This window comes from Phyllostomus discolor, chromosome 4, assembly GCF_004126475.2.
Source record: "Phyllostomus discolor isolate MPI-MPIP mPhyDis1 chromosome 4, mPhyDis1.pri.v3, whole genome shotgun sequence".
In the NCBI taxonomy this organism is placed as follows: Eukaryota; Metazoa; Chordata; class Mammalia; order Chiroptera; family Phyllostomidae; genus Phyllostomus; species Phyllostomus discolor.
In genome coordinates, this window is record NC_040906.2 from 156,029,615 (window position 1) to 156,053,448 (window position 23,834).

The 23,834-nt window shown below is 34.8% G+C and overlaps 1 protein-coding gene across 2 annotated transcripts in view; it reads left to right on the plus strand.

Moving 5' to 3' along the window:
* Positions 1 to 21,243, plus strand: part of MANEA (mannosidase endo-alpha) — a 41,254-nt gene extending 20,011 nt beyond the window's left edge. For both annotated transcript variants that reach the window (XM_028510356.2, XM_036024486.1), the window contains exons 3-5: positions 6,895 to 7,004; positions 19,418 to 19,494; positions 20,208 to 21,243. In XM_028510356.2, coding sequence (XP_028366157.1) covers positions 6,895 to 7,004; positions 19,418 to 19,494; positions 20,208 to 20,865 — 845 coding nt within the window. In that variant the 3' untranslated portion in view covers positions 20,866 to 21,243. The remainder of the gene's footprint in view (positions 1 to 6,894; positions 7,005 to 19,417; positions 19,495 to 20,207) is intronic.
* The last annotated feature ends 2,591 nt before the right edge of the window (positions 21,244 to 23,834 follow it).

Here is a 23,834-nt window from a genome sequence, read left to right on the forward strand (position 1 = left end):
GATTGAATAATATTCCATTGTATGTATACACATTTTGCTTATGAGTGCTTGAGTTATTTCTACATTTTAGCTGTTGTAAATAATGCTACTATAAATGTGGGTGTACACATATATCTTTGATACCCTTTCAGTTCTTTTCATCATATGCCCAGAAGTAGAATTTCTGGATCATGTGATAATTCTGGTTTTAATTTTCTGAGGATCTGCCATACTGTTTTTCACAGTGTCTATACCATTTTACATTTCCACCAAAAAAGCACAAGGATTCCAGTCTCTCCATATCCTTGCCACCAATTGGGTTTTTTGTGTGTTTTTTTTGGAAGTAACTATCCTAATGGGTATGAGGTGGTGGTGGTAGCTCCTAGTTTTCATCAGCATTTCCTTAATTATGAGTGATGTTGAACATGTTTTCATGTGCTTATTGGCCATTTGTATATATTTTTATGACATTTTCATCCAAATCCTTTGTTCATGTTTAATCTGGTGGTTTGCATTTTTATTGAGTTGTAGGGGTTCTCTCTGTATTCTGGGTATTAATTCTTGGATATTTGATTTGCAAATATTTTCTCCCAGTCTAAGTGTTGCATTTTTATTTTGTTGATAATGTTTTTTCATGCACAAAATGCTTATGTTTTTGTGAAGTTCTATTTATGTATTCTTTATTGTGTTACCTGAGCTTTTGGTGTCACATCCAAGTAATCATTGCCAAACCCAGTGTCATGAAGCTTTGCCCCTAGTGTTTCTCCTAAGAGTTTTATTGTTTTAGATCTTGCATTTAGATCTATGATCCATTTTGAGTTGATTTTTGTATGTGTTAGAAAGGGGCCGACCTTCATTCTTTTACATGTGGATATCCAGATTTCCCAGCACCATTTGTTGAAAAGACTATGCTTGAATGGAGCTGCTAACTCTGTCAAAATGATTTGAACATACATGCAAGGGTTTATGTCTGCTCTCTAGAGTCTATTCCATTGGTCTGTATGTCCGTCTTTACACCAATGCCACATTGTGCCGATTACTGTTCTTTGTAGTAAGTGTGAGTTTTCTAGTTTTGTTCTTGTTTTTAAGATGGTTTTGTTTATTCAGAGTAACTTGAAATTCCATATGAATTTTAGGATGGATATTTTTATTTATGCAAAAACATCATTGGGATTTTGATAGGAATCGCATTGATCACTTGGAGTACTGTTGACATTATGTAAGTATTGTGTGCTAACCTATTGTACCACTGAAGTTCCTCACATTTTAACAAGATTCTCTCAAACCATGAACATGTATGTGTTTGGATTTATTTGTCCTCTTTAATTGCTTTCAGCCTTGTGTGTAGTTCTCATTGTACAGGTCTTTCACCTCTTTGGTTAATTCAATTACTGAGTGATTTATTTTTTAAAGTTTTACTGTATTGGAATTATATTTTTATTTTATTTTCAATTCATTCATTGTTAGTGTATAGAAATGCAGCTGATTTTTGTTTGTTGACTTTGTATCCTGTACTTTGCCGAATTTACCAGTACTTCATACTTTTAGCATTTTTAAATGGAATCCTTAGTTTTCTACATCTAAAATAATGTCTTTTGCAAATAAATCCCTTTATTTCTTCCTTTCCTATTTGGATTTATTTATTTATTTATTTATTTACTTTTTCCCCTGATTGCTCTGGCTTCCATTCCAATATCATGTTAATGGAAGTGGTAAAATCAAGAGTTCTGTAGCCTCCTTGAGCTTAGGGGAAAGGCTTTCAGTCTTTTTACTGTCGAGTATGCTGTTCTCTGTGGATTTTTTATATATAGCTTATATTATGTTGTATTTTCTTATTATTCGTAGTTTTTTGAGTTTTTTAATCATGAAGGAGTATTAAATTTTCTGAGGCTTTTTCTGCATCAATTTAGATGATTTTTTTCCTTCATTCTGTTAATGTGATGTATGACATTAACAGAGTTCCAGATGTTTCACCATGCTTATTACATTCTGGGAATAAACCCCATTTAGTTGTGGTGTATAATTCTTTAATGTGCTGCTGAACTTGATTTGCTAATATTTTGTTGGGAATTTTAGTATCAGTGTTTATAAAGAGAGTAGTCTGTATTTTGTAGTAGTTTCTCTTTTTTTTGACTTTGGCATTAAGAGAATGGTAACTAATAGAGTGAGTTAGGAAGTGTTCCCTCCTCTTCAAGTATTTTAGAACAAGGTGAGAAATTTTGGTTCAGTTCTTCTTTAAGTATTTGGTAGAATTCACTTGTAAAGCCATTGGGTTCAGGGTTTTTCTTTGTCAGGAAATTTTTGATTACTGACTTAAAGAGTTTGTATTATTTCTTCATTATGCTTTTAAAGTATATGGGGTCTGTATAGATATTATCTCTTTCATTCCTGCTTTTGATAGTGTTTCTTCTCTCTCTCTCTCTCTCTCTCTCTCTCTCTCCCCCCCTGTCTCCCTTTTCTGGCTATATTTCCAGTGCTTCACTAATATTCATCTTTTCGGTGAACCAACATTTGGTTTCATTGATTCTCTGGAAGAAGAATAAACGTGCATTCTGATCCTGTTGGACGGAACCTTATAAATGTCAGTTCAAGTTCTTCATAGCATTGTTCAGTGGTTCTCTATCCTTGCTAGTTTTCTAATTACTGATAAAGCCATGTTGAAGTATTCTAATGTAACTGGGTATCGAGGGATGACTGTAGTTAAGTTTTGGGGAGTTAGAAGTTACACTGGAATTTTTGACTGCACAGGGATAGGTGCCTCCTAACCCTGAAGTTGTTCTAGAGCCAGTCGTACTACATATGTAATACAAGGATCTCACTGCAATATATTCCCAAATTCTCCCTCCCATACTCTTTGCTATTGTTATCTTAATTCTTCTATTAGAGAAGTACTATTGTTGCTCTAGACTGGAGATGGGCAAACATTTTCTGTAAAGGATCAGCTAATAAATACCTCGGTACTTATTAATTCGTTCTGGAACTTGTTGAGGAGTGCTGAAACCAGTGAGTGGAGAACAAAGGATGAATGATGAAGCATTTTCTCTTATTGGGCAGAGTCGTGACTGATACAAGTTCCAGCAAGCATGATGAGTCCCAAGCAAACACTGAGGGCTGAAACATATTTTTCTCATCAAAATGCAGTGAGCTCACTGCCTGGCTTATTTCGTTTAGCATAATACTTGCCAGTTTCATCCATGCTGTTGCAAAGGGTAGGAGCTCCTTCTTTCTTTCTGCTGCATAGAATTCCATTGTGTAAATGTACTGTAATTTTTTGATCCATTCGTTTACTGATGGGCATCTTGGTTGCTTCCAGCATCTAGCTATTGTAAATTGCGCTGCTATGAACATGGGGGTTCATAGGTTCTTTTGGATTGGTGTTTTAGAGTTCTTAGGATACCATATGATCTCACCTTTGACAACCTAAACAACAAAACCAAGAAACAAGCAAAATATAACCAAAGACCCTGAAATAAAGAACAGACTGACAGAATTTAGAGGGGAGAGGAGAGAGAATTTCAGGGGAAGGGTTTACAGGAACTAGTGTAAGGACACACGGATAAAAACTGGGGACGGGTGGAAATGGGAGGGAGGAGGGGAGGGTTGGGTGGGTGGGTTGGGATGGGAGTAAAAGATAGAAAATTGTACTGCAACAACAATTTAAATAAAATTTAAAAAAAAATAAAAACACTTTCATATATAAAAAAAATGCAACGAGCTCAGGGTTTGATGAGGCCTAAAGTCTACAAGTACCTAGGTGTGGCTGTAATTTTATTTTTAGCAGCCACATGTTCTCTTTACCACCACTTAACTCTGGCATGGTAGTGTGAAGGTGCCCATAAGCAGTATGCAAACAAAGGTATAGACGACTTGTCTTGCTGAGGGAAAGATTTGGCTTATGAGCCATAGTTTGCTGACTACAGCTTTAAATATTTATCTAGTAAAGCAATTAAAAGTAAAAAACAAAAACAAATTTTACCTTCATTTATTTTACATTTCCAATGTTCCCCATTTTTTATAGAAGATCTCAGTATGTCTGATATCAACCTTGTTCAGCCTCAGAATTTTCCTGTAATATTCATGTAGTACAGATCCACTTGCAGTGAATTCCTTCAAGTATTGTATTTGATATTTTGAATGTTATATCTGCTGAAGAATTGTCAGTGAGCAGGTTTGGGGGGATTTTGTTTTCTTCGGAATTTTAAAAATGTTACGCCATTTTCTTCTGCCTTTCATGGTTTTGAGGAGAAGTATGCTGTAGTTTTTAAAAATCATTTTATATGTTAATTTTTCTTGTATGTATTTGTCTTTGACTTCAAGGTTTTTTAAATTTTAGTAGTTTAAATTCATTATTTTTTGTATTTATCCTTCTTTGTATTCTCTTAGATTTGTTGCTTGTGTCTGTCTTCAACTTTTCAAAGTTCTTAGCAATTATTTCTTCAACGATACCTTCCACATATGAGTTTCCAATTATAAGTGTGTTACAACTGTGATGCAAGAGATGTTGGATGTGTTGTTTTGTGTGTGTGCGGGGGGGGTGGTTTACTCCAATCTTTTTCTTCATTACATTTCATTTTGGTAACTTCTCATATTACTTGCCAGAAGTTACCTGACTTCTCACCTCTGTTGAGTCAGTTCATGAGTCTGTTGAAGGCATTCTTCATCTCTTAAATGTGTTTTTCATTTCCAGCATTTCTATTTGATTCTTACAGTTTTTATCTCTGCAGTTTTTCACCTGGTTTTATATATTGGCTATCTTTCCCATTAGATCCTCTGTCATTGTAATCATAGTGATTTTATGCTCCCTGTTTAATGACTTGAACATTTGTTTCATGTCTGCATCTAGTTCTATTGATTGCTTTCTTTTGGCAATGAGTGGCTTTTCGTGTTTTTTATGTGCCTTGTAATTTTTCATGTCATTTTGTATCATGATAATAGTATCTATGTCTAGAAATAGGCTTGCCTTTCTCTCTGATAAATTTTTAGTTTGAAAGAATGTTTGAGATATTTTAAAGAAGCATTAAGTTCCCTATATGTAAAAGAAGTTATCACAAGCTCTGTGGAGTTAAAGATATCTAAATTCATTTACTATTTTATTATCTTCTCGTTGATTGTTTTATGTAATTATTCTTGGGGAGATCTTACTCTGTGTAATGCATTCTTTCATTTATACTTCTTCAAAACAGACTTTTACATTATGAACTGAATTTATTCCCATTTTACACATGTAAAAATTTAAGTAAAATGATACATATAAAGGTGAACCCCTGTCAAATGACATAATTGGGACTTGATTCTCCGGGTCCATCTAATTTCATATCTTTTTAAACTATTATCCTGTTTCAATGCATTATTTAACTTAATGGGGGAAAATTGAGTATCAATTATATTGAAGGTCCTGTGATAAGTTTTATGCAGGAATGACACCACCAATATGACATGCTGTGCATTTAATACACTAATATTCTAAGAATGGATTTCAAAGCGTGGAATGGATTTCAAAGAATGGATTTCACTTTTCATTAAGCAAGTGTAATGGTAGAAATACATAGTAATAGGTCTTATTTACAAATGATACTTGGTTGATACCTTTTAGAGGAATCTTTCTGGTTACTGTGCAGGATTCATTACCATTGTAAATGGTCTAACCATTTTCAGGTTAGAACCATCATTGGCTTGGTTCCTAGGATATTGTTTTTGTAGACCTCATGAGTGACACAGTCATTAGCATTATACAGAAGGTCCTCAATAATGTGTTTTGTTTTGTTTTGTTCTGCCTGGTGTCTTCATTATAACAATGATGAGATGCCATAGTGTTGCCAGTGGAAATAGGATTCTTCCATAGAGTCACAAGCAAAGCATTTTGGGATTCACTTATAGGGGGATATGAGCAATAGTGGCAAGATTTATTGGAACAGAAATGAGAGACTGCCTCCAGGTGCCAGTGTCTCATCCCAAACCATGTGGCTCAGCTCCATCTTGCTGTGGAAGTACACGGCCTGGTGAGCACTTACCAGGAGGGTCAGGATCCAGAACTGTAATGCCACCACCCTGGGTTCCAGTGCCCAGCATAGTCTCTGCTCCCAGCTATACTCTGGCTTGGTCTGCCCCACACTTTAGCTCAAGTGGCTGATACAAGAAGAGAGAACAGGCAAAAGAACAAGACTTCAGCCTTTGTTAAGCTTTGATTCTATTACCTTGGGCTTAGGAAGGAGTAAGCTTTCTTTCTTTTTTAAAAAAGATTTATTTATTCATTTTTAGAGGGAAAGGGAGGGACAAGATGAGGGAGAAAAACATCAGTGTGTGATTGCCTCTCACCTGCCCCCCAATGGGGACCTGGCCCACAAACCAGGCATGTGCCCTGTCCGGGAATTGAACGAGCAACCCCTTGCTTCACAGGCCGGCACTCAATCCACTGAGCCACACTAGCCAGGGCAGCTTTTTTTCAAACTAACCAATCTTCTTTCTAATTCTTTGTGGGCTGTGCTGGGCCCTCCCCCTATGTGTAGCAAATGTACCACACTGATGCAAGATGTTAACAATAGAAACTGTATGTGGGATGGAGAAGGATTGGGTAGAAGGAGAGTATATGGGAACTCTGTACTTTCTATGCAGTTTTTCTATAAACCTAAAACTTGTTCTACAAAGTAAGAACCTATTAATTTAAAGTTACTGATGCCTGTTAAAGAGTTGATAAAATTGGCTATACAAAATATCTAATAACCATAGGTAGTATCTAACTAATGTAACAATAATGTTAAGTGAAGATTTTTCTTCTTCATTAAAAGTTTAATTCTTATTCTGTTTCTCCCCCTACCTTGTTTAAAAAATGAATACCTATAGTTGTTCCTGTTTCTGTATTCATTTCTTTGCTTTTGTTTTTTTTTGTTTTGTTTTGTTTTTTTGGTCTTTTGTTAGGTGTACTAGCTCTATCTTGGTATCCACCCGGGTCACATGATGAGAATGGAATACCTACTGACGACTTGGTACCAACTATTTTGGATAAAGCTCATAAATATAATCTAAAGGTATTTTATTTTGTGTATGTTACTTTTTATTGAGATATAATTGGCATGTCACATTATATTAGTTTCAGGTGTTCAATATTATCTATATCTATATCTATATCTATAAACAACCATCATAGTAAATCTAGTTAACATCCATCACCATATAGAATAACAATTTTTTTTGTCTCCTGATAAGAATTTATAAGATCTGTTCTCTTAGCAGCTGTACAATGCAGTAGTATTAATTAATAGTCACCATGTTGTACTTTACATCCTAGGACTTAACTAATTTTATGACTGACGTTTGTACCTTTTACCTTTACACATTTTACTCCACCCCCACCTCAGGTTCTTTACATATTTTGGATATTAACCCCTTACCAGATATACTGTATGATTTGCAAATATGTTCTCCCATTTGGTAGGTTGCCTTTCATGTTGTTGATGGTTTCCTTTGCTGTGCAGAAGTTTCTTAGGTTGTTGTTGTCCCATTTTATTTCATTTTTCTCAAGATATTTTTAAACTTATTTTCAGGTTATTTTTCTAACCAGTGGTTGTACAATAGTGTGTTGTTTAATCTACACATACCAGTATTTGTGAGTTTTCCAGTTTCCTTCTTATAATTGATGGCTACTTTTGTACCATTGTGGTCCAAAAAGATGCTTAACATGATTTCACTCTTCTTAAAATTTTTGGGACTTGTTTTTGGCTTGGAGAATATTCCATGTGCACTTGAGAATGTGTATTTTGATTCTTTTGGATAGAATGTTCTGTATATGTCTGTTAATTGCATCTAGTATAATGTGTCATTTAAGATCAATTTTGTCAATTGATGAAAGTGGGGGATTAAAATCTGCAATTATTTTGGCTCTGCCTATTTTACCTTTTAAGTTTGTTAATGTTTGCTTTTTATATTTAGATGTCCCTGTATTGGTTGGATAAATAATTAGAAGTGTTAATTCTCTTATTGGATTGACACCTTTATGTATTGATCTTCTTTGTCTCTGATTACAGACTTTTCTTAATGTTTATTTTGTCTGATATAAATATAACAACTCATGCTTTCTTTTGGTTTCCATTTGCATGGAATATCATTTTTTATATCTTCTCATTTTCAGACTGTGTGTGTCCTTAATCTAAAGTGAGACTTCCATAGTTAGCATATAGTCTTTTATTTTTTTAAATTCATTCAGACATTCTATTTTTTTTAGAGGGAGCAGAATTTAGCCTATTTATACTTAAAATAGTTATTAATAGGTATGGAGTTTTGCTGATTTAATTGTTTTATAGCTTTTTGTAATTTCTTTGTTTCTTCTTTGTTTTCTTGCTCTCTTCCCTTATGATGTAATGATTTTCTATACTAGTAGGCTTATATTCCTTCCTCTGGGTTTTTTGTGTATCTACTATAGGTTTTTACTTTTTGGTTATCTTGAGGCTTCTGTAAAACAGCTTATATTTGTAAGAGTGTATTTGGTGATAAATTAAATTTGAATGGATTCTAAAGTTGTACATTTTATGCTCCTATTTACATCTTTTTACCTTATTTCCAATGACAAATTATTGTAATTACTTTTACTAGTTGTCTTTTAATGCTAGCTTTATAAGTGATTAAATCATCACCTTTACAACATTAGATTTTTCTGAATTTTAAAATCTGAGTTTTTGGTCTGGCAGAAGTAACACCTGCATGAGTGTGGTTGGTAGGGTAATAATATGGGTGTAATAATTTGTCATTTTAATTTGAACATTTCACCTAAATTGTCATATGGTGCATTTAAGTGTGCTATTGTTATGTTATAGAATTACATGCTTATGATTTTGTAATAAAATATTTTGTAAGAAAAAAGGGTGTTATTTATACTGGACCCTGTATATTTACTGATACCAGTGAGATTTATACTTTTATGTTTTCCTATTACAAATTAATACCCTTTTGTTTAAGCTAAGGTAGTACCTTTAGTATTTCTATTAAGCCTGGTCTATTAATCATGAACTTCTCTAGTTTTTACTTTTATGAAAATATCATTATTTCACATTTAGTTTTGAAGGATAACTTTGCTGCGTAGAGTATTCTAGGTTGAAAGTTTTCTTTTAAAAGTGTTTTATATATATCTTGCCACTTCTGTTGATATAGTAGGGATTCCTTTGTTTATAACATACTGTTTTTTTCTTTTGCTTCTTTTAAGATTCTGTCCTTTAACTTTTGACTATTATAACATCTTCTTGTGGTTCTCTTTCAGTACATTTTATTTGGAACTCTGGGTTTTCTGGATCTGGATGCCTGTTCCCTTCCCATACTAGGGAAGTTTTCAGATAAGTTTTCTGCCCCTTTCACCCAGGGATCCCTATATTGCAAATATTGGGCCTTTTTGATGTTGTCCCACAAGTCCTTAATTGACCTTCTCTCTTCTTCTTTGTTTTTACTTTGTGCTGCTCTGACTGGATGAGTGCCACTGCGCTGTCTTTGAGTTCATTGATTCTTTCTCCGGTTTCTCCTAGCTTGTTACCAAATTCTTTCTTTATTGTATATTTTAGTACAGTTATTTTATTCTTCCATTCCATCATTTGTGTTCAGTACTTTCTTATATTTTCTGTTTGTTGAAATTCTCACTTTGTTCAGGAGTTGTTCTTCTGACCTTGGTGAGCATCCTTATTATAGTTATTTTCAACTATTCATCATGGGGAAAACTTTACTTGTTTGCTATTGCTACATTGCAAAATACCCCCAAACTTGGCAGTTTAAAATAATACACTTTTATCATATACAATTTCTTTTTTTTAAGATTTTATTTGTATATTTTTAGACTGAGGGGAAGGGAGGGAGAAAGAGGAAGAGAAATATCAATGTGTGGTTGCCTCTCACACACCCCCTACTGGGGTCCTGGCCTACAACCCAGGCATGTGCCCTGACTGGGAATCGAAGAGTAAACCCTTTGGTTTGCAGGCCAATGCTCAATCCACTAAGCCACACCAGCCAGGACTATCATATACAGTTTCTAAAGGTGAGGAATCTGGAAGTGGCTTAGACAAATAGGTGTAGTTCAGGATCTTTCACGAGATTACAGTCAAGCTGTTGGCAGGTGCATCAGTCATCCAACTTTCTCATGTGGTGGTTGATAGGCCTCAGTTTCTTTCAGCTGTTGAAATGGGAGTTTTAGTTCTTCACCACATAAGCTTCTCTGTAGGGCTACCTTCTTATGATATGGGAGCTAGATTCTTCAGAGTGAATGATCAAAGAGATCATTCTAATATAGACACAGGAGTCTTTTTTTGAGCTAATCTTAGAATTAATACCACTTCCATTCTATTGCATTGGTTTATCCACTGATAAACAACCCTGGCACAATGCAGGCATCAACTGCACATGTCATGAATATCTGAAAATGGGGATCATTGGTGGTCATTTTGAATACTGGCTACTACAGAACTTGCAAATTTATTCTATAGTGACAGCACAGTTCTAACTCAAAAACTAAACAATAGCACAAGAAAGAGATATACAGGCTGATCTCACTGATGAAAATATATGCAATATTCCAAAAGAAAAATTATATAAGAAGTGTTGTTCTTTAATTGTTGTTCAGTACAGTTGTTCACCAGTGAATCTGTCTTGCCTTAGACTTTTCTTTGTTGAAGTTTTTGGTTGCTGACTCAATCTCCTTACCTAGTAATCAGTCTGTTCAGATTTTCTGTTTTTTTCATGATTCAATCTTGGAAGATTGTATGTGTCTAGGAATATATCCATTCCAGTTGGTGCAATATGCTGAAGTATAAATGTTAATAGTAATTTCTTTTGATCCTTTATATTTCTGTAGTTCAGTTGTAACATTTCTTTCCTTTCTGAGCTTACTTATAGGACCTTTTTTATTTCTAGCTAAAGGTTTGTCAGTATTTTCAAGAAACCTTTTCTTAGTTTTATTGGTCTTTCCTATTACTTTTTGTCTCTATTTCTTTAATTTCTGCTTTGATCTTTGTCTTTTCCTTCCCTCTAGTTACTGTGAGCTTCATTCATTCTTCCTCTAGTTCTTGGAGGTGTAGTTAGGTTGTTTATTTGTAACTTTATTTGTTTCTTGAGGTATACATTTATCACTGTCAACTCTTAGTATCTCTTAAAACTCTTTTTTTGCTGCATCCATAAGTTTTTGTATGTTATATTTTCCTTTTCATTTCTTTTCAGAGTATATTTGATTTCCTTTTTGACAGTCTTTTTGGAGTGATTATTCAGTAGCATATTTTCAATTTTCACATATTTGTGGATTTTTCCATTTTTATCTTGTGATTTCTACTTTATACCATGTGATCTAAAATATACTTGCTTTGATTTCAGCCTTCTTAAGTTAATTAAGAGTTTTATTGTGACCACCTAACATGATCTATCCTGGAGAATGTTCCATGCTCACTTGAGAATAATATGTATTCTCTTATGATTGGATGGAACCTTCTCCAATATATCTGTTATGCCAGTATGACCTAATGTTGGTTCTGGCTGTTGTTTCCTTATTGATTTTCTGTCTGGATAATTTATCCATCGAAGCAAATAGGGTATTAATATTTGACACTATTATTGTACTTCTGTCTGTTTGATTCCTGTGGTCTGTTAACATTTACTTTATAGTAGGTGCTGTTATGTTGTAAATATTTACAAATGTTATGTTCTCCTATTGAATTGACCACTATTTCATTATGCAGCTCTCTTTTTTGCCTTTTACCACAATCTTTGTTTTAAAAGTTTACTTTTGTATGATATAATTGTAGCTGCCCCAGTTCCTTCTGGTTTCATATATGTAAAATATATTTTGTCATTTCTCAGATTGTTACTGTTTTTACACCTAGATGTAAATTGGCCTTGTTTTTAACCAATTTAACCTCTGTCTTTTGATGACAGAAGTTTTTCCATTTACATTACAAGTAGTTGTTTCTAGGTATCTACTTATTGCCATTGTGTTTGCCTCCGACTGTTTTGTAATAACTTCATTCCTTTCTTCTTCTCTTTCTCTCTTCCTTTATGATTTGATGACTTTTTTTAGGGGTATGATTAGATTCTTTTCCCACTACCCATTGTGTATCCACTATAGGTTTTTCTTTGTGTTTACTCTGTGGCTTACAAAAACAACTTGTATTTATTATAACAGTCTATTTTAGGGTTGTAAATGAGTTTGAACTAATTCTAAAACTGTATGTTTTTACTCTCCCCAGTCACAGTGTATATTTTGGTTGTCATATTTTACATCTCTTTATCTTGTGTACTCGTAGCTAGTTATTTTAGTTATTTTTTATACCTTTTGTCTTTAATCTTACCAGCATTATAAATGATTTATCAATTACCTTTACTATGTATATATTTAGCTTTCCCAGTATATTTATACTTTCACATGTATTCTTGTTACAATTTATAGCCCTTTCTTTTTAGCTTAAGAAAGCCTCTCTACATTTCTCCTAAGGCTGGTTTTTGTGGTAATGAACTCCTTTAGCTTTTGCTTGTCTTTATTTCTCCTTCAATTCTGAATATCTTTGCAAGCAGAGTATTCTTGGTTGGAGTTTTTTTTTTCTTTTTCTTTTTTTCTTTCAGCACTTTGAATATGTTGTGTCACTGTCTTCTGCCCTGCAAAGTTTTTGCTGAAAAAAATCTCCTGTTTGTCCTGTGTGTAACAAGTTTTTTTATTTTTTATTTTTGCTGCTTTTAAGATTCACTTCTTTCACTCTTGAAATTTTAATTGTAATGTATCCTTCTTTGCGTCTTTTGGGTTCATTTCATTTGGAATTCTCTAGTCTTTTTTTAAATCTGAAAATGTTTCCTTCCTCAGGTTAGGGAAGTTTTTAGTTATTTCTTCAAATAAGTTTTCTGTTTCACTTTCTATTTATTCTTATTTCTTGTTGCTACTTTTATTGAATGAGCTTTTTCTATCCTGTCTTCAAGTTCACTGATTCTGTCATCTATTTCATCTAGTCTTCTGTTGAACCCTCTAGTACATTTCTCAGTTTACTTACTGTATTCTTTAGCTCTCTGAATTCTGTTTGGTACTTTATTTTTCATAACTTTATTGAAGTTCTCACCTGTTCACCCACTATTCTTTCAAGCCTTGTAAGCAACTTTTTGATCATTAATATGAACTCTTTATCACATAAGTTACCTATCTCTGTTTTATTACCTGACGTTGTATCTTGTTCTTTCATTGGGAATGTATTTCATTATTTTGTTTGATGCTGTGTTTGTATCTATGTGTAAGATGAAACAGCTACCTGTATTGGTCTTGAATGTTTGACTTTGTGTATGAGATGAACCTTATCACTTACCGTGCCCTTGTTCTTCGTTGTCTCTAAAACCTTTTTGTTAATTATCCAAGCAACTTGTTTTTAATAACCCCCAGTAGTTCAGGGTATGCCAAGACCAGTTATTTCCCATAGGGGAGAGACTCAGTCAGCACTAGATTCAGGCTGTTTTTAAGGCAGGCCCTTGGGCAGCATCTTTTGAAGAATGTAAATATATGCAGTCTCATGGAACCAAAAGTGTACTCCCCCACCAACCACCAGATTCCTGGCTACTTAGAGGTGTCCCCTGAGTGGAAGTCATGAAAATAGGTGTTTTAATCAAGTGTAAGCCCATTTCTGGGAGATACCAGTGAGCTGTAGTGAGGCAGAAGGAGGGCACAATGATGGCATTCTCTGCCCTACATTCCTGGAGAGCATTTCTGAGGCCCCCTAGATGTGTGCCAGGCTTGCCCAGGTCAGGCAAGGTTGCCTTTCTCACAGAAAGGCTGGGGGTGTGTCACAGTCTTCTGTCTCTCTAGTGCCTGGTAATGGTAGCCAGACAAGACCTGTCTCTCTAACTGTTATATTCCCTTTGTACCCAGCAACACAAGCCAAACCAGAACCTGCCCTTCAGGCCAAAGCTTCTGGACAAGCAAATAGGCCTCTTTTTCAGAAACACTGGGGATGTACCTTATTCATCTACCCGTTACAGTGCCCTGGGACTGGCAGTCTAACAAGAACTGCCTCTCTGATAGCTGCAGGCCCATGGGACGCAAGAACACAACCTCTCTGGCCTCCAGAGCAAGGTGATCAAGAGGTGTCTATCCCCCAGAGGGTAGCCACAGAAAACAAGTCACCAAACGTGTGTAGAAGATCCTGTCCAGGAGATACTGTCACTTTGGAGCACTACTGTGTGAAAGCTCAAAGATGGCACCTACTGGCTGGATTGCATATAAAGATAGTACCCACCTAAAAAGGAAGAAAGAAAGAAGAATAAAAAAGATAGCATCCACCAGCTTTAGCAAGAGGGCATGCAGGAAGATGGTGCCCACCAGCCTCCTTTCCCCAAGAGTGTCCCAGAATAACTCTGTTTCACAGAGCAATGCTTTAAAATTAGCAAATGAATCCCTTTCATATAAAGTCCAGGTACTTTTACAAGGATTGCTTCTATTGGGCACCAGGGCAGGTGAGTCTGAGCATAAGCCCTTTGAAGAGCTGTTTCTCAGTTCACCACAGTTCCTTTGGTTTCCTGGGCACAGGCCCCTTTGGTCATTAAAGACAGATATTTTGGGGGCTCATCTCTCAGATGCTGGTTTTAAAAATTAGGATGCCCAGTGTGGGATAAGAACCCTTTGCTCCTCAGGGAGAAGTTCCAGGTTTCGAGTTTCCTTCCAATTGTGGGTCACAATGTGCCATGTGGGAGGAGTTTAAGGTGAGATTATGTTTCAGCCATTCCTACCTCCTTCAGTGTGGGTTTCTCTTGTTTGCCAGATATGAAAGAATTGCATCAGCAGTTTTTATGTTTTTTTCCCCTCTAGAGGAAATTGCTCCATATGTAGCTATAGGTTTGGTATGGTCATTGGAAGAGGCAAGTTCAGGATCTTCCTCTGTCTTCAGCCATCTTTTTTTTTTTTTTTTCAGTAGAATATGTGTGTGTGTGTGTGTGTAGGTATATGTATAGGAATAGGTATATATTCAAGAGATATATTTATTCCAACAAAATTATAAAGTAAATATACAAATAATAATATTTGATTCTCACTGAGAAATCATTTTTTAAAAAATTAAATGTAATCAGCATAAATATAGTCAATAATAAAGATCTGTTGATACTTGAGAAAAAGTAACTAGGGGAAACACAAAAATACTTTTAAAATACGCCATTATTGTCACAGCACATGAAAACTTTTTCTTAAAAGGTTAACAGTTTCTACTTGGAAATTTCATTGTATTGCCCTTTTTTAACTTGTAGTTTGAAATCTGATATTGTACTGCAGTTTTCAGTTTTACGAAATTTTTTTTCCATCCCTTCACACTGAATTTATGTCTGTCCTTAAATCTGAAGTGTGTCTCTTGTTTTCAGTAAGGTGTCACTGTCACTCAACTCTGTATTTCCTGAGTGTGCTCTCTATCTACCAAAGTTCGCTCTTACAGTGGCACTTGGCAGCCCATACAAGGAGCTGACTTAGGTGTGGGTTTAGCACTGAGTGCACTGGGGCTGCCTGCAGATGCAGTAGGGTGCCCCCAGGCTGGTATTCCCTCCAGCTCCAGTTTGGACTTCCTCTGAACACAATCCTTTTAACACCTTTGAAATTCTTACCTGCCTGTTTCCCAGTATCCCCTCCCTCCAGTTATAGAACTTTCACCGTAGTATTCCAAGTGCTAGTAGAGAGAATGGATTTATCCAGTGGGGTCCCATCTAGCTGCAGTAACTGAGCATTCACTGCTTTCCTTTGTCCCCATGGGAGAGATCACCTCTATCACATAAATCAGCCCATTTCAGTGTTTTCTCAGGCAGAGGTGTGGTGCTCGGAGAGTTTCCCTGCAGCACCTAAACTCGTGGTTTTCTTTCTTTTTTTCCCCCCTCCAGTGATGTGCTGGAGTCCCACTTTGGGAAGGCTCGACTTCTGCAAGTTTTCTCTCTAATGCGTGAATTCCTGTCCAGGTCTGTACTCACCCAGTTTTTGCCCAGCGGTGACAAGATGTGAGCAGGCAGTTTGGCTGTTCCTCTGTTTTCCCAGCCCATGTAGATAGAGGTCTGTCTGTCTCTTACAGGCTGCACTGGTGGGCAGGACTCCTCCCTGCTTTCTTGGAGTCAGGTACTAGTTTAGTGCTTTTATTCTTGTGTGAATGTCCCATCCTTTGATTAAAAAGGGGGATAAGTATCAGGAATGTTTTATAGTTCCATGTTGTTGAAGTGCATTAGAAAGTGCACTTTTGCTGCAGAATAGAGACTGGCAAGGCCAAAACTAGAAGCATGAAATAAGGGAATATTTATATGAATCTTATTCCCTGACCTAGAGATAAGGCAGACATCTAATTTTTATATGTACAGTTGACTCTTGAAGAACCTTTCAACTACATGGATCCATTTTCACACTGCTATTTGTGAATAAATACCTGTACCATTTTGTATCTGTGACTGAATTCACAGACACAGAGGGCCAGTTGTATGCATTGATCTCTGTCATTTTATGTAGAGCACTTGAACATCTACAAATTTTGGTGTCTGTGGGATGTCCTGGAACCAATCCCCCATTGGGCCCCAAAGGACAGCTAAATTTGGGAGAAGTCAAAAGATACGTAGATTTTTGAAAGCACCAGGGGGTCAGCACCCTTGACCCTTGTGCTGTTCAACTCTCAACCATAATATTCTGTCATCGTTAAAACTTATTTTAGTATTGGTCTAATATATTTGGGCAAATGGAAGAGAGAAATAGTGACATCATATCATTACTTAAATCTACAAGTAAATTTATTACAATTAAGAATTTTGAAATATATGAGTGAAAATTTTAAATGTTGTGTACTAATCCTGGCTTTTTAAATTACTATACATATTATTGATTTGCATTTTACAAAAGAAGGATGCTATTTATAGTTTGTAACATTAAAAACAAACTCATTTTGACACATTTGCTTAGATATGGTATCATTTTTATATAAAATGGAAACTTGAAAAATAATTTGCATCTAAAAAGAATTATTCAAGATAATATGAGTATAAAAGTTACAATAAAAAAATAAAATACCTAGCAATAAACTAAACACAGGATGTCAAAGACCTGCACACTGAAAACTAGAAACCATTGTTGAAAGAAATTGGAGAAGCTCACAAAAATGGAAAGATACTTTGTTCATGGATTGGAAGAATTAACATTGTTAAAATGTTCATATTACCTAAAGCAATCCACAGATTCAGTGCAAATCCTATCAAAATCCCAGTGGCATTTTTTACAGAAATAGAACAAAATATCCTAAACTTTTATGGAACCACAAAGACCCTGAATAGCCAAAACAGTCCTCAGAAAAAAGAACAAAGTCAGAGGTGTCACATGGTCCAGTTTTCAAACCATGCTACAAAGCTATAGTAACTTAAACAGTATGGTATTGGCAGAAAAAACAGACTTACAGACTGATGGGAAAAAGTTGAGAGCCCAGATATGGACCCACACATATAAGGACAGCTAATCTGCTACAAAGGAGCCAACAACATGCAATGGAGAAAGTCTTTTCTAAAAGTGGTGCTGGGAAAACTGGACAACCACGTGCAAAATAGTGAAACTAGACCACTATCTTTCACCATATACAAAATTTACCTCAAAATGGATTAAAGACTTGAATGTAAGATGTGAAACAGTAAGATACATAGAAAAAAAAATCAGTGTATTACTGATTTAGTTAGTGGGCATTAGTTTTAGTGACATTTTTGTGAATTTGACTCCAAAGGCAAAGGAAACTAAAACAAATAGGACTACTTCAAACTAAAAAGATTTTATGCTGCAAAGGAGACCATCAAGAAAATATTAAGGCAACCAACTGAATGGGAGAAGATATATGCATATATTTCCAATAAGGGGTTAATATCTAAAAAAAGTTCATATCACCACCAACAAAATCTGATTAAAAATGGGCAAAGTACCTGAATAGACATGTTTCCAGGGAAGACATACAGAAGGCAACAGGCACATGAAAAGATGTTCAACTTTACTAATTATTACAGAAATGCAAATCAGGACTGCACTGAGATGTCACCTAACACATGGTCGAATGGCTCATTAAAAAGATAAGAAATAAACATTGGAGAGGATGTGGAGAAATGGGAACCCTGTACACTCTTGTGGTAACATAAGTTGGTCAGTCACTATGGCAAACAGTGTGAAGGTTCCTCAAAAAATGGGGAATAGAATTACCAAATGACCCAACAATTTCTCTTTTGGGTATTCATCTGAAGAATATGAAAACACTACTTTGTAAATATATACATGTACCCCTATGTTCATTGCAGCAGCATTATTTAGAGTACCTAAGATATGGAAACGAGTGCCCATTGACAGTTGAATGGATAAAGAAGATGCACATACACACAGTGGAATACTCCTTAGCCATAAAAAGACGAAATACTGCCGTTTGTGACAAGGATGGATCTCCAGAGTATGATGCTAAGTGAAAAGTCAGATAGAGTGAAAGATGTAGAATATGATTTCAGTCATGTGGAATATAAAACAATATAAAAACAAAACAAAAACTCATTGATACAAACAACAGATGGATGGTTACCAGAGGGGAAGGGGGATGGGTAGGGCAAAATGGGAAAGGGGAATCAAATGAATGGTGAAATTGGAAACTAGACTTTTTGTGGGGAACACAAAATGGATGTTGAATTATAATGTTGAACACCTGAAATTTTGATAGTGTTATTAAACACTGTATTTTACCTCAATGTAAACAAATGTAGTCTTCTGTGCACAGTATTTAAAAAATATTTTTGGTTACCGTTTTCTGCTATTACAATAGAGAAATATAAACCATGTCAATAATAATAAGCATTCTGACAAGTATTGCCCTTTAAAATACTAGTGGATATTAGTAGTGCGAATTAAGTATATGTTATATTGTAAAATGCTATTTTAGTTATATGGAAGAATTTGTTATTTAAAAGGCATTTGACATTGACTCCATGTAAATGTACACTTAATCACATCTGAAAAAAGAATCCAGATTTTTGTAGACCATGTTTTTATTTTTATGACAAAAAAAGAGATGTGTTTGAATATAGAAATATCCTTATTCTGTATAGGGAATGCAAGAAGAAGTAGCTCACAGTGGTTGAATGTTCAAGCCATGAGCTCGGATGACCCACACTGCCTCCTGCTGGCTGTGTGTAACAAGTTGCAGCACCTGCCCCAACTGAGATTGTCTCCCTTAGAAAGTGAGGGCAGTACTAGTAACCACCTTACAGCATCATCAGAATTAACAGACATAAAATGTTTAAAACATTTAGCATAATATTTAATAGAGAAAGCTCTTAGTGTTGTTACTATTAAAATTCTCTGATAACTTCTATGTTCAATAAGTATTCATTTTAAATTAAGATTATTAAATTAAGGGATTAATTTAAAATATGGGATATACTTTTATATCATAGATAATTCTTTCTCTAATCAATGTTTTTGTTTTAGGTCACTTTTCACATCGAACCATATAGCAATCGAGATGATCAAAACATGTATGAAAATGTCAAATATATTATAGACAAGTAAGTTTCTTCTGTGTCTATAAACTAATTTTGTAATGAATATTGCAATCATTTTGAGAAACATTTCTGAAGTTCCTTACAGTTTCCTTTCCATTTGACTAAAGATTGTCTTTATTATTTTACTTTGTGTATTAGGCTATTTATGTTTTCTTTATACCAACATTTTAAAATGTATTATTTTTTAAATTTTATGATTATACAGTTCTGTCTTTTTAAAGGAAAGCTCAGATAATAAAATGTGAACTGCTTTTATAGTCATGGGCCCACATCCAGTATTTTATTTATATTTAGTCTGATTACAAGTAAATGATGCAGCTTCCTTTTGTTCAAGAGTGTGACTGATAACAGTCTGTGGGAGCCACCATACTTCTCAACAAAGAAACTTGTCAGCAGCAGTGGGCCCTTTGTCCCTGATATGAAAAAAGCAGTTTATGCCGTCATGTGCAAAATGGGCTTTTCATAGTGTTAACATTCGTACCTCAATAGAAGATCATTGATTTCTTGTTTGGTAATGTCTTAATATATCCAGTATCTCATTTCCTAATGTATAAAATTGAAATGCATTTTTAATAATTACACTTATACAACTGACTCCCCAGGGAAGGTGAACAGTGTGTATAAACAATGATTACCTTCATTTTCAGTACATAATTATTGTCTGTGGTAAATGAATTGTTCGGATTCATTCGCTTTTACCTATGTTTATATTCTAGGTATGGCAATCATCCGGCCTTTTACAGGTACAAGACTAAGAGTGGCAACTCTCTTCCTATGTTTTACATCTATGATTCCTATATTACAAAGCCTGAACAGTGGGCCAATCTGTTAACCATCTCAGGGCCTTGGAGCATTCGCAATTCTCCTTATGATGCATTGTTTATTGCACTTCTGGTAGAAGACAAACATAAATATGATATCCTTCAAAGTGGTTTTAATGGAATTTACACATATTTTGCTACAAATGGCTTTACTTATGGCTCATCATATGAGAACTGGGGTAGGTTAAAATTATTTTGTGATCACTTCCAGCTAATATTTATCCCAAGTGTGGGCCCAGGATACATAGATACCAGCATCCGTCCATGGAACACCCAGAACACTCGGAACCGAGTCAATGGGAAGTATTATGAAACGGCCCTGAGTGCTGCACTCCAAGCCCACCCCAGTGTAATTTCCATCACTTCTTTTAATGAGTGGCATGAAGGAACTCAGATTGAAAAAGCTGTTCCCAAAAGAACCAGTAACACAGTGTACCTGGATTACTGGCCTCATAAACCAAGTCATTATCTAGAACTAACTCGCAAGTGGTCTGAAAAATACAGTAAGGAAAGAACAACTTATGCGTTAGAAAACCAGTCGCCTGTTTCCTAATGCATTAACATTTAATAATTATAGACATCTCCTCATTTCAATAAATGCCTTTGGTTTGTGGTACGGAAAGAAAACTGTCGAAATCAGTTTGCATTGTTACTATTATCTTTTATGAAAATGACTTGTACTTTTTCACAGATAATAATGGTATCATTGCTACCCTTCACAATGTTGCACAGAAAATACCTGAGAGAAACTGCAAAAACATTCCCTGTGCCATCATCTGCTAATTTTCTGACCAACAGTGAAATCCTGCTTTCATAGCAATTTAATTTTTATTCACAATGGATAAGTGCTTGTTACCTAGAGTAGTTAGCACACAGTTAAACCCTACTTGTATTCTGGCCCAAACACACAGAATTGTGTGTTTTCCATACATATGGAAGAAAAAAAGACCTGAAAGATAATGTATGTGTTTCATCTGTCAGTTTTTTCAGTGATTCAATCAACTTTATTGTATTAGGGTTTGGATTCTGGATAACTCTTTAATAATAATTCTTAAGAAAAATAAAGTCATATACCTTCAACCTTACTGTGAACCATACTGTGTTAGGAAAGCCTGCGTTCTGCAGTCCAAGATGCCCTCATTTGCAGACTTCTGGTTACCCATAGCATGCTGGATGCATTGGATTTCTAATGTGTCTGCTGTACAGTGAGTGCTGAATCCTAGATTTTAGACCCATAGAAAGTTATTTTATAGAAGTTAATGATGGTACCTTATTTAAGAAACATATAGTTGTTTCACTATAAAATTAAAAAAAAAGAAACATATAGTTGTTTCAAAATTATTGTGAAGATATAATGCCCAAAATGTTACCATTTCTAGAGTATGTTGTCAGTCTTTAACTTGTCCTGTTAACCATGTCTTTCAGTTTAATCAGAGACCAACTATTAGATCAGAAAAAAGGTGATACTATTTTTGGATTGCCTTCATTTAATATTTTAAGCTATTTATACTAAAAGTACATTTATGTAGCTTTTTTATAGGATTTTAGGGACATAGAAATGAAAATTCCTTTGTCTTAAATTCATTCCTGAAGTTTTGGCATTTGATTAACACTTAATGATAGAAATAATATTCTATTTAAAAGACAATACTTTTAATTATTATATGTAATCCAGTTTTAATTATTATACTTGTATGGTTCCAATTAGGTTAAATATTTGTGGGTAGTTATTTGTCGTATTGTGACAGGTTAATTACCTGTATGCTAGCTAAGAATGAATCTCTTTACTTTAAAAACTAGAGCATAGAATACAGTATATTATTCAGTGAATATTTTTATCTAGAACTATAGTAAAAATCTAATATATATGTTATCACATGAATATCATTTCTTATTTATTAAAGAAAAGCAATAGGGTAATAGTAAACCATAATACATATAAATCTTCAGAGTATTAACACATTCTGAAACAAATTGGCCATGGAATTTATTATAAAATAGCCTATCAGAGGATAAAATTTATTTGTAAGCTGTGGATTTGAAGTAAAATAACATGTTTACAACTTAAGAATTTGCCGTTTCTCAGAGAATGATCAGGCCTCAGGAAATTAGTACAATAGTAATGATCTATTTTCTATAGGAAATATCAAGGAAAAAAATCACTGTACTGATTGATATAACCAAGCATCTTCATCGGAACACTCAAACCTGTGGATTTTTTTTCTAATATCTACTAGCCACTATATAGCACTGGAGGGATAACTCTAAATATGTCATACTAATAATATTTTATAATATACCATGTTTTATTAAAGTTTAGTCAGAGAAATATCTACTGTGGAGGAATTTTTATCACTCTTATGTTGTATATTTGAGCCCAGTATGATAAGAAATTAGTTTTATGAAATAGTTCTAAGATTAAGGGAGAGTGTATAAGAACAAGGTCAGCAAATCCTCAGCACACACACCACCCTCCCTGTGCTGCCCCTGCTGCAGAAATGGAAACTCCACTGCAGCACGGTTAGCCTCTGACCTCTGCTGTGGTTCCCAGCACAGCACCCCAGCAGCCAGGAAGTCAGTCAGATTCCAGAGTATAACAGATTTTGTCTTCATTGCAGAAAGTTGTCATCAAGGGAAGGATGTTTGGAATCTGATCTTGTAATGGCTTACTAATTTATAATTATATGAATATTATATTCCTTTTATCCTTTAAAAAAGTTATTAGGAAGAATTATCAATAGTTTTGCTATTCTTAGGGAGGGATGCTTTCAAACTCTCCCTCAGGTATTTATTACAGTTGCTTTTACCATTTGACTAGAAACAATTTGATCACAAGTAAATAAGACCAAATAATGACATCCTAATTTTAAAACTATAGGTTGTAATTCAATAAATTAACTGTTAAAAGGAAGGCAGTATAATATATGCAATTCATGAATCATAATTATTTTATGGTTTAATGAGTCCAGTTGTATTGACTATAGAGACCAAATCTTTCCTTCTTTGCTCCCCTTAAGGACTAGGACTGTCAAAACTGGTTGTTAGTAATGTTCATGTCAGTTATATGTTAACTTTTTTTTGTTTTAAGAATGTATACTAAAAAATTACTGTTTTGTTATATGGAGTAGTGAACTTTCATCTAATAAAAGCATACACGAAATATATTGTATCTTAGATACAAAAATCTATTCCTTTCTATTTATTGAAATGTTTTATTTCACTTCTTGTCAACAGGTGAAAAGTAGTATTCAGTCACACTCTATGTAATTTCTCTATTTGAGATATGCAGCACTTACAAAGTAGGCATCTTCAGTCGCACATACTGTTGAAACATGTGAATCTGAGTCACACACACACCCAAGTGTTTCCTTTTGTAACTCGGGAGGCGGTGTGCTCTTTTATCCTTTGGGCATGATCCTGTGTGAGCTCTGGCATCCTCTGGGAGATTGATCTTTCTCCAAAACAGCGAAAATAACTGGCCACCTAAAAAACTTCCCAAGTTCATAACCTTGTGCTTTTTCA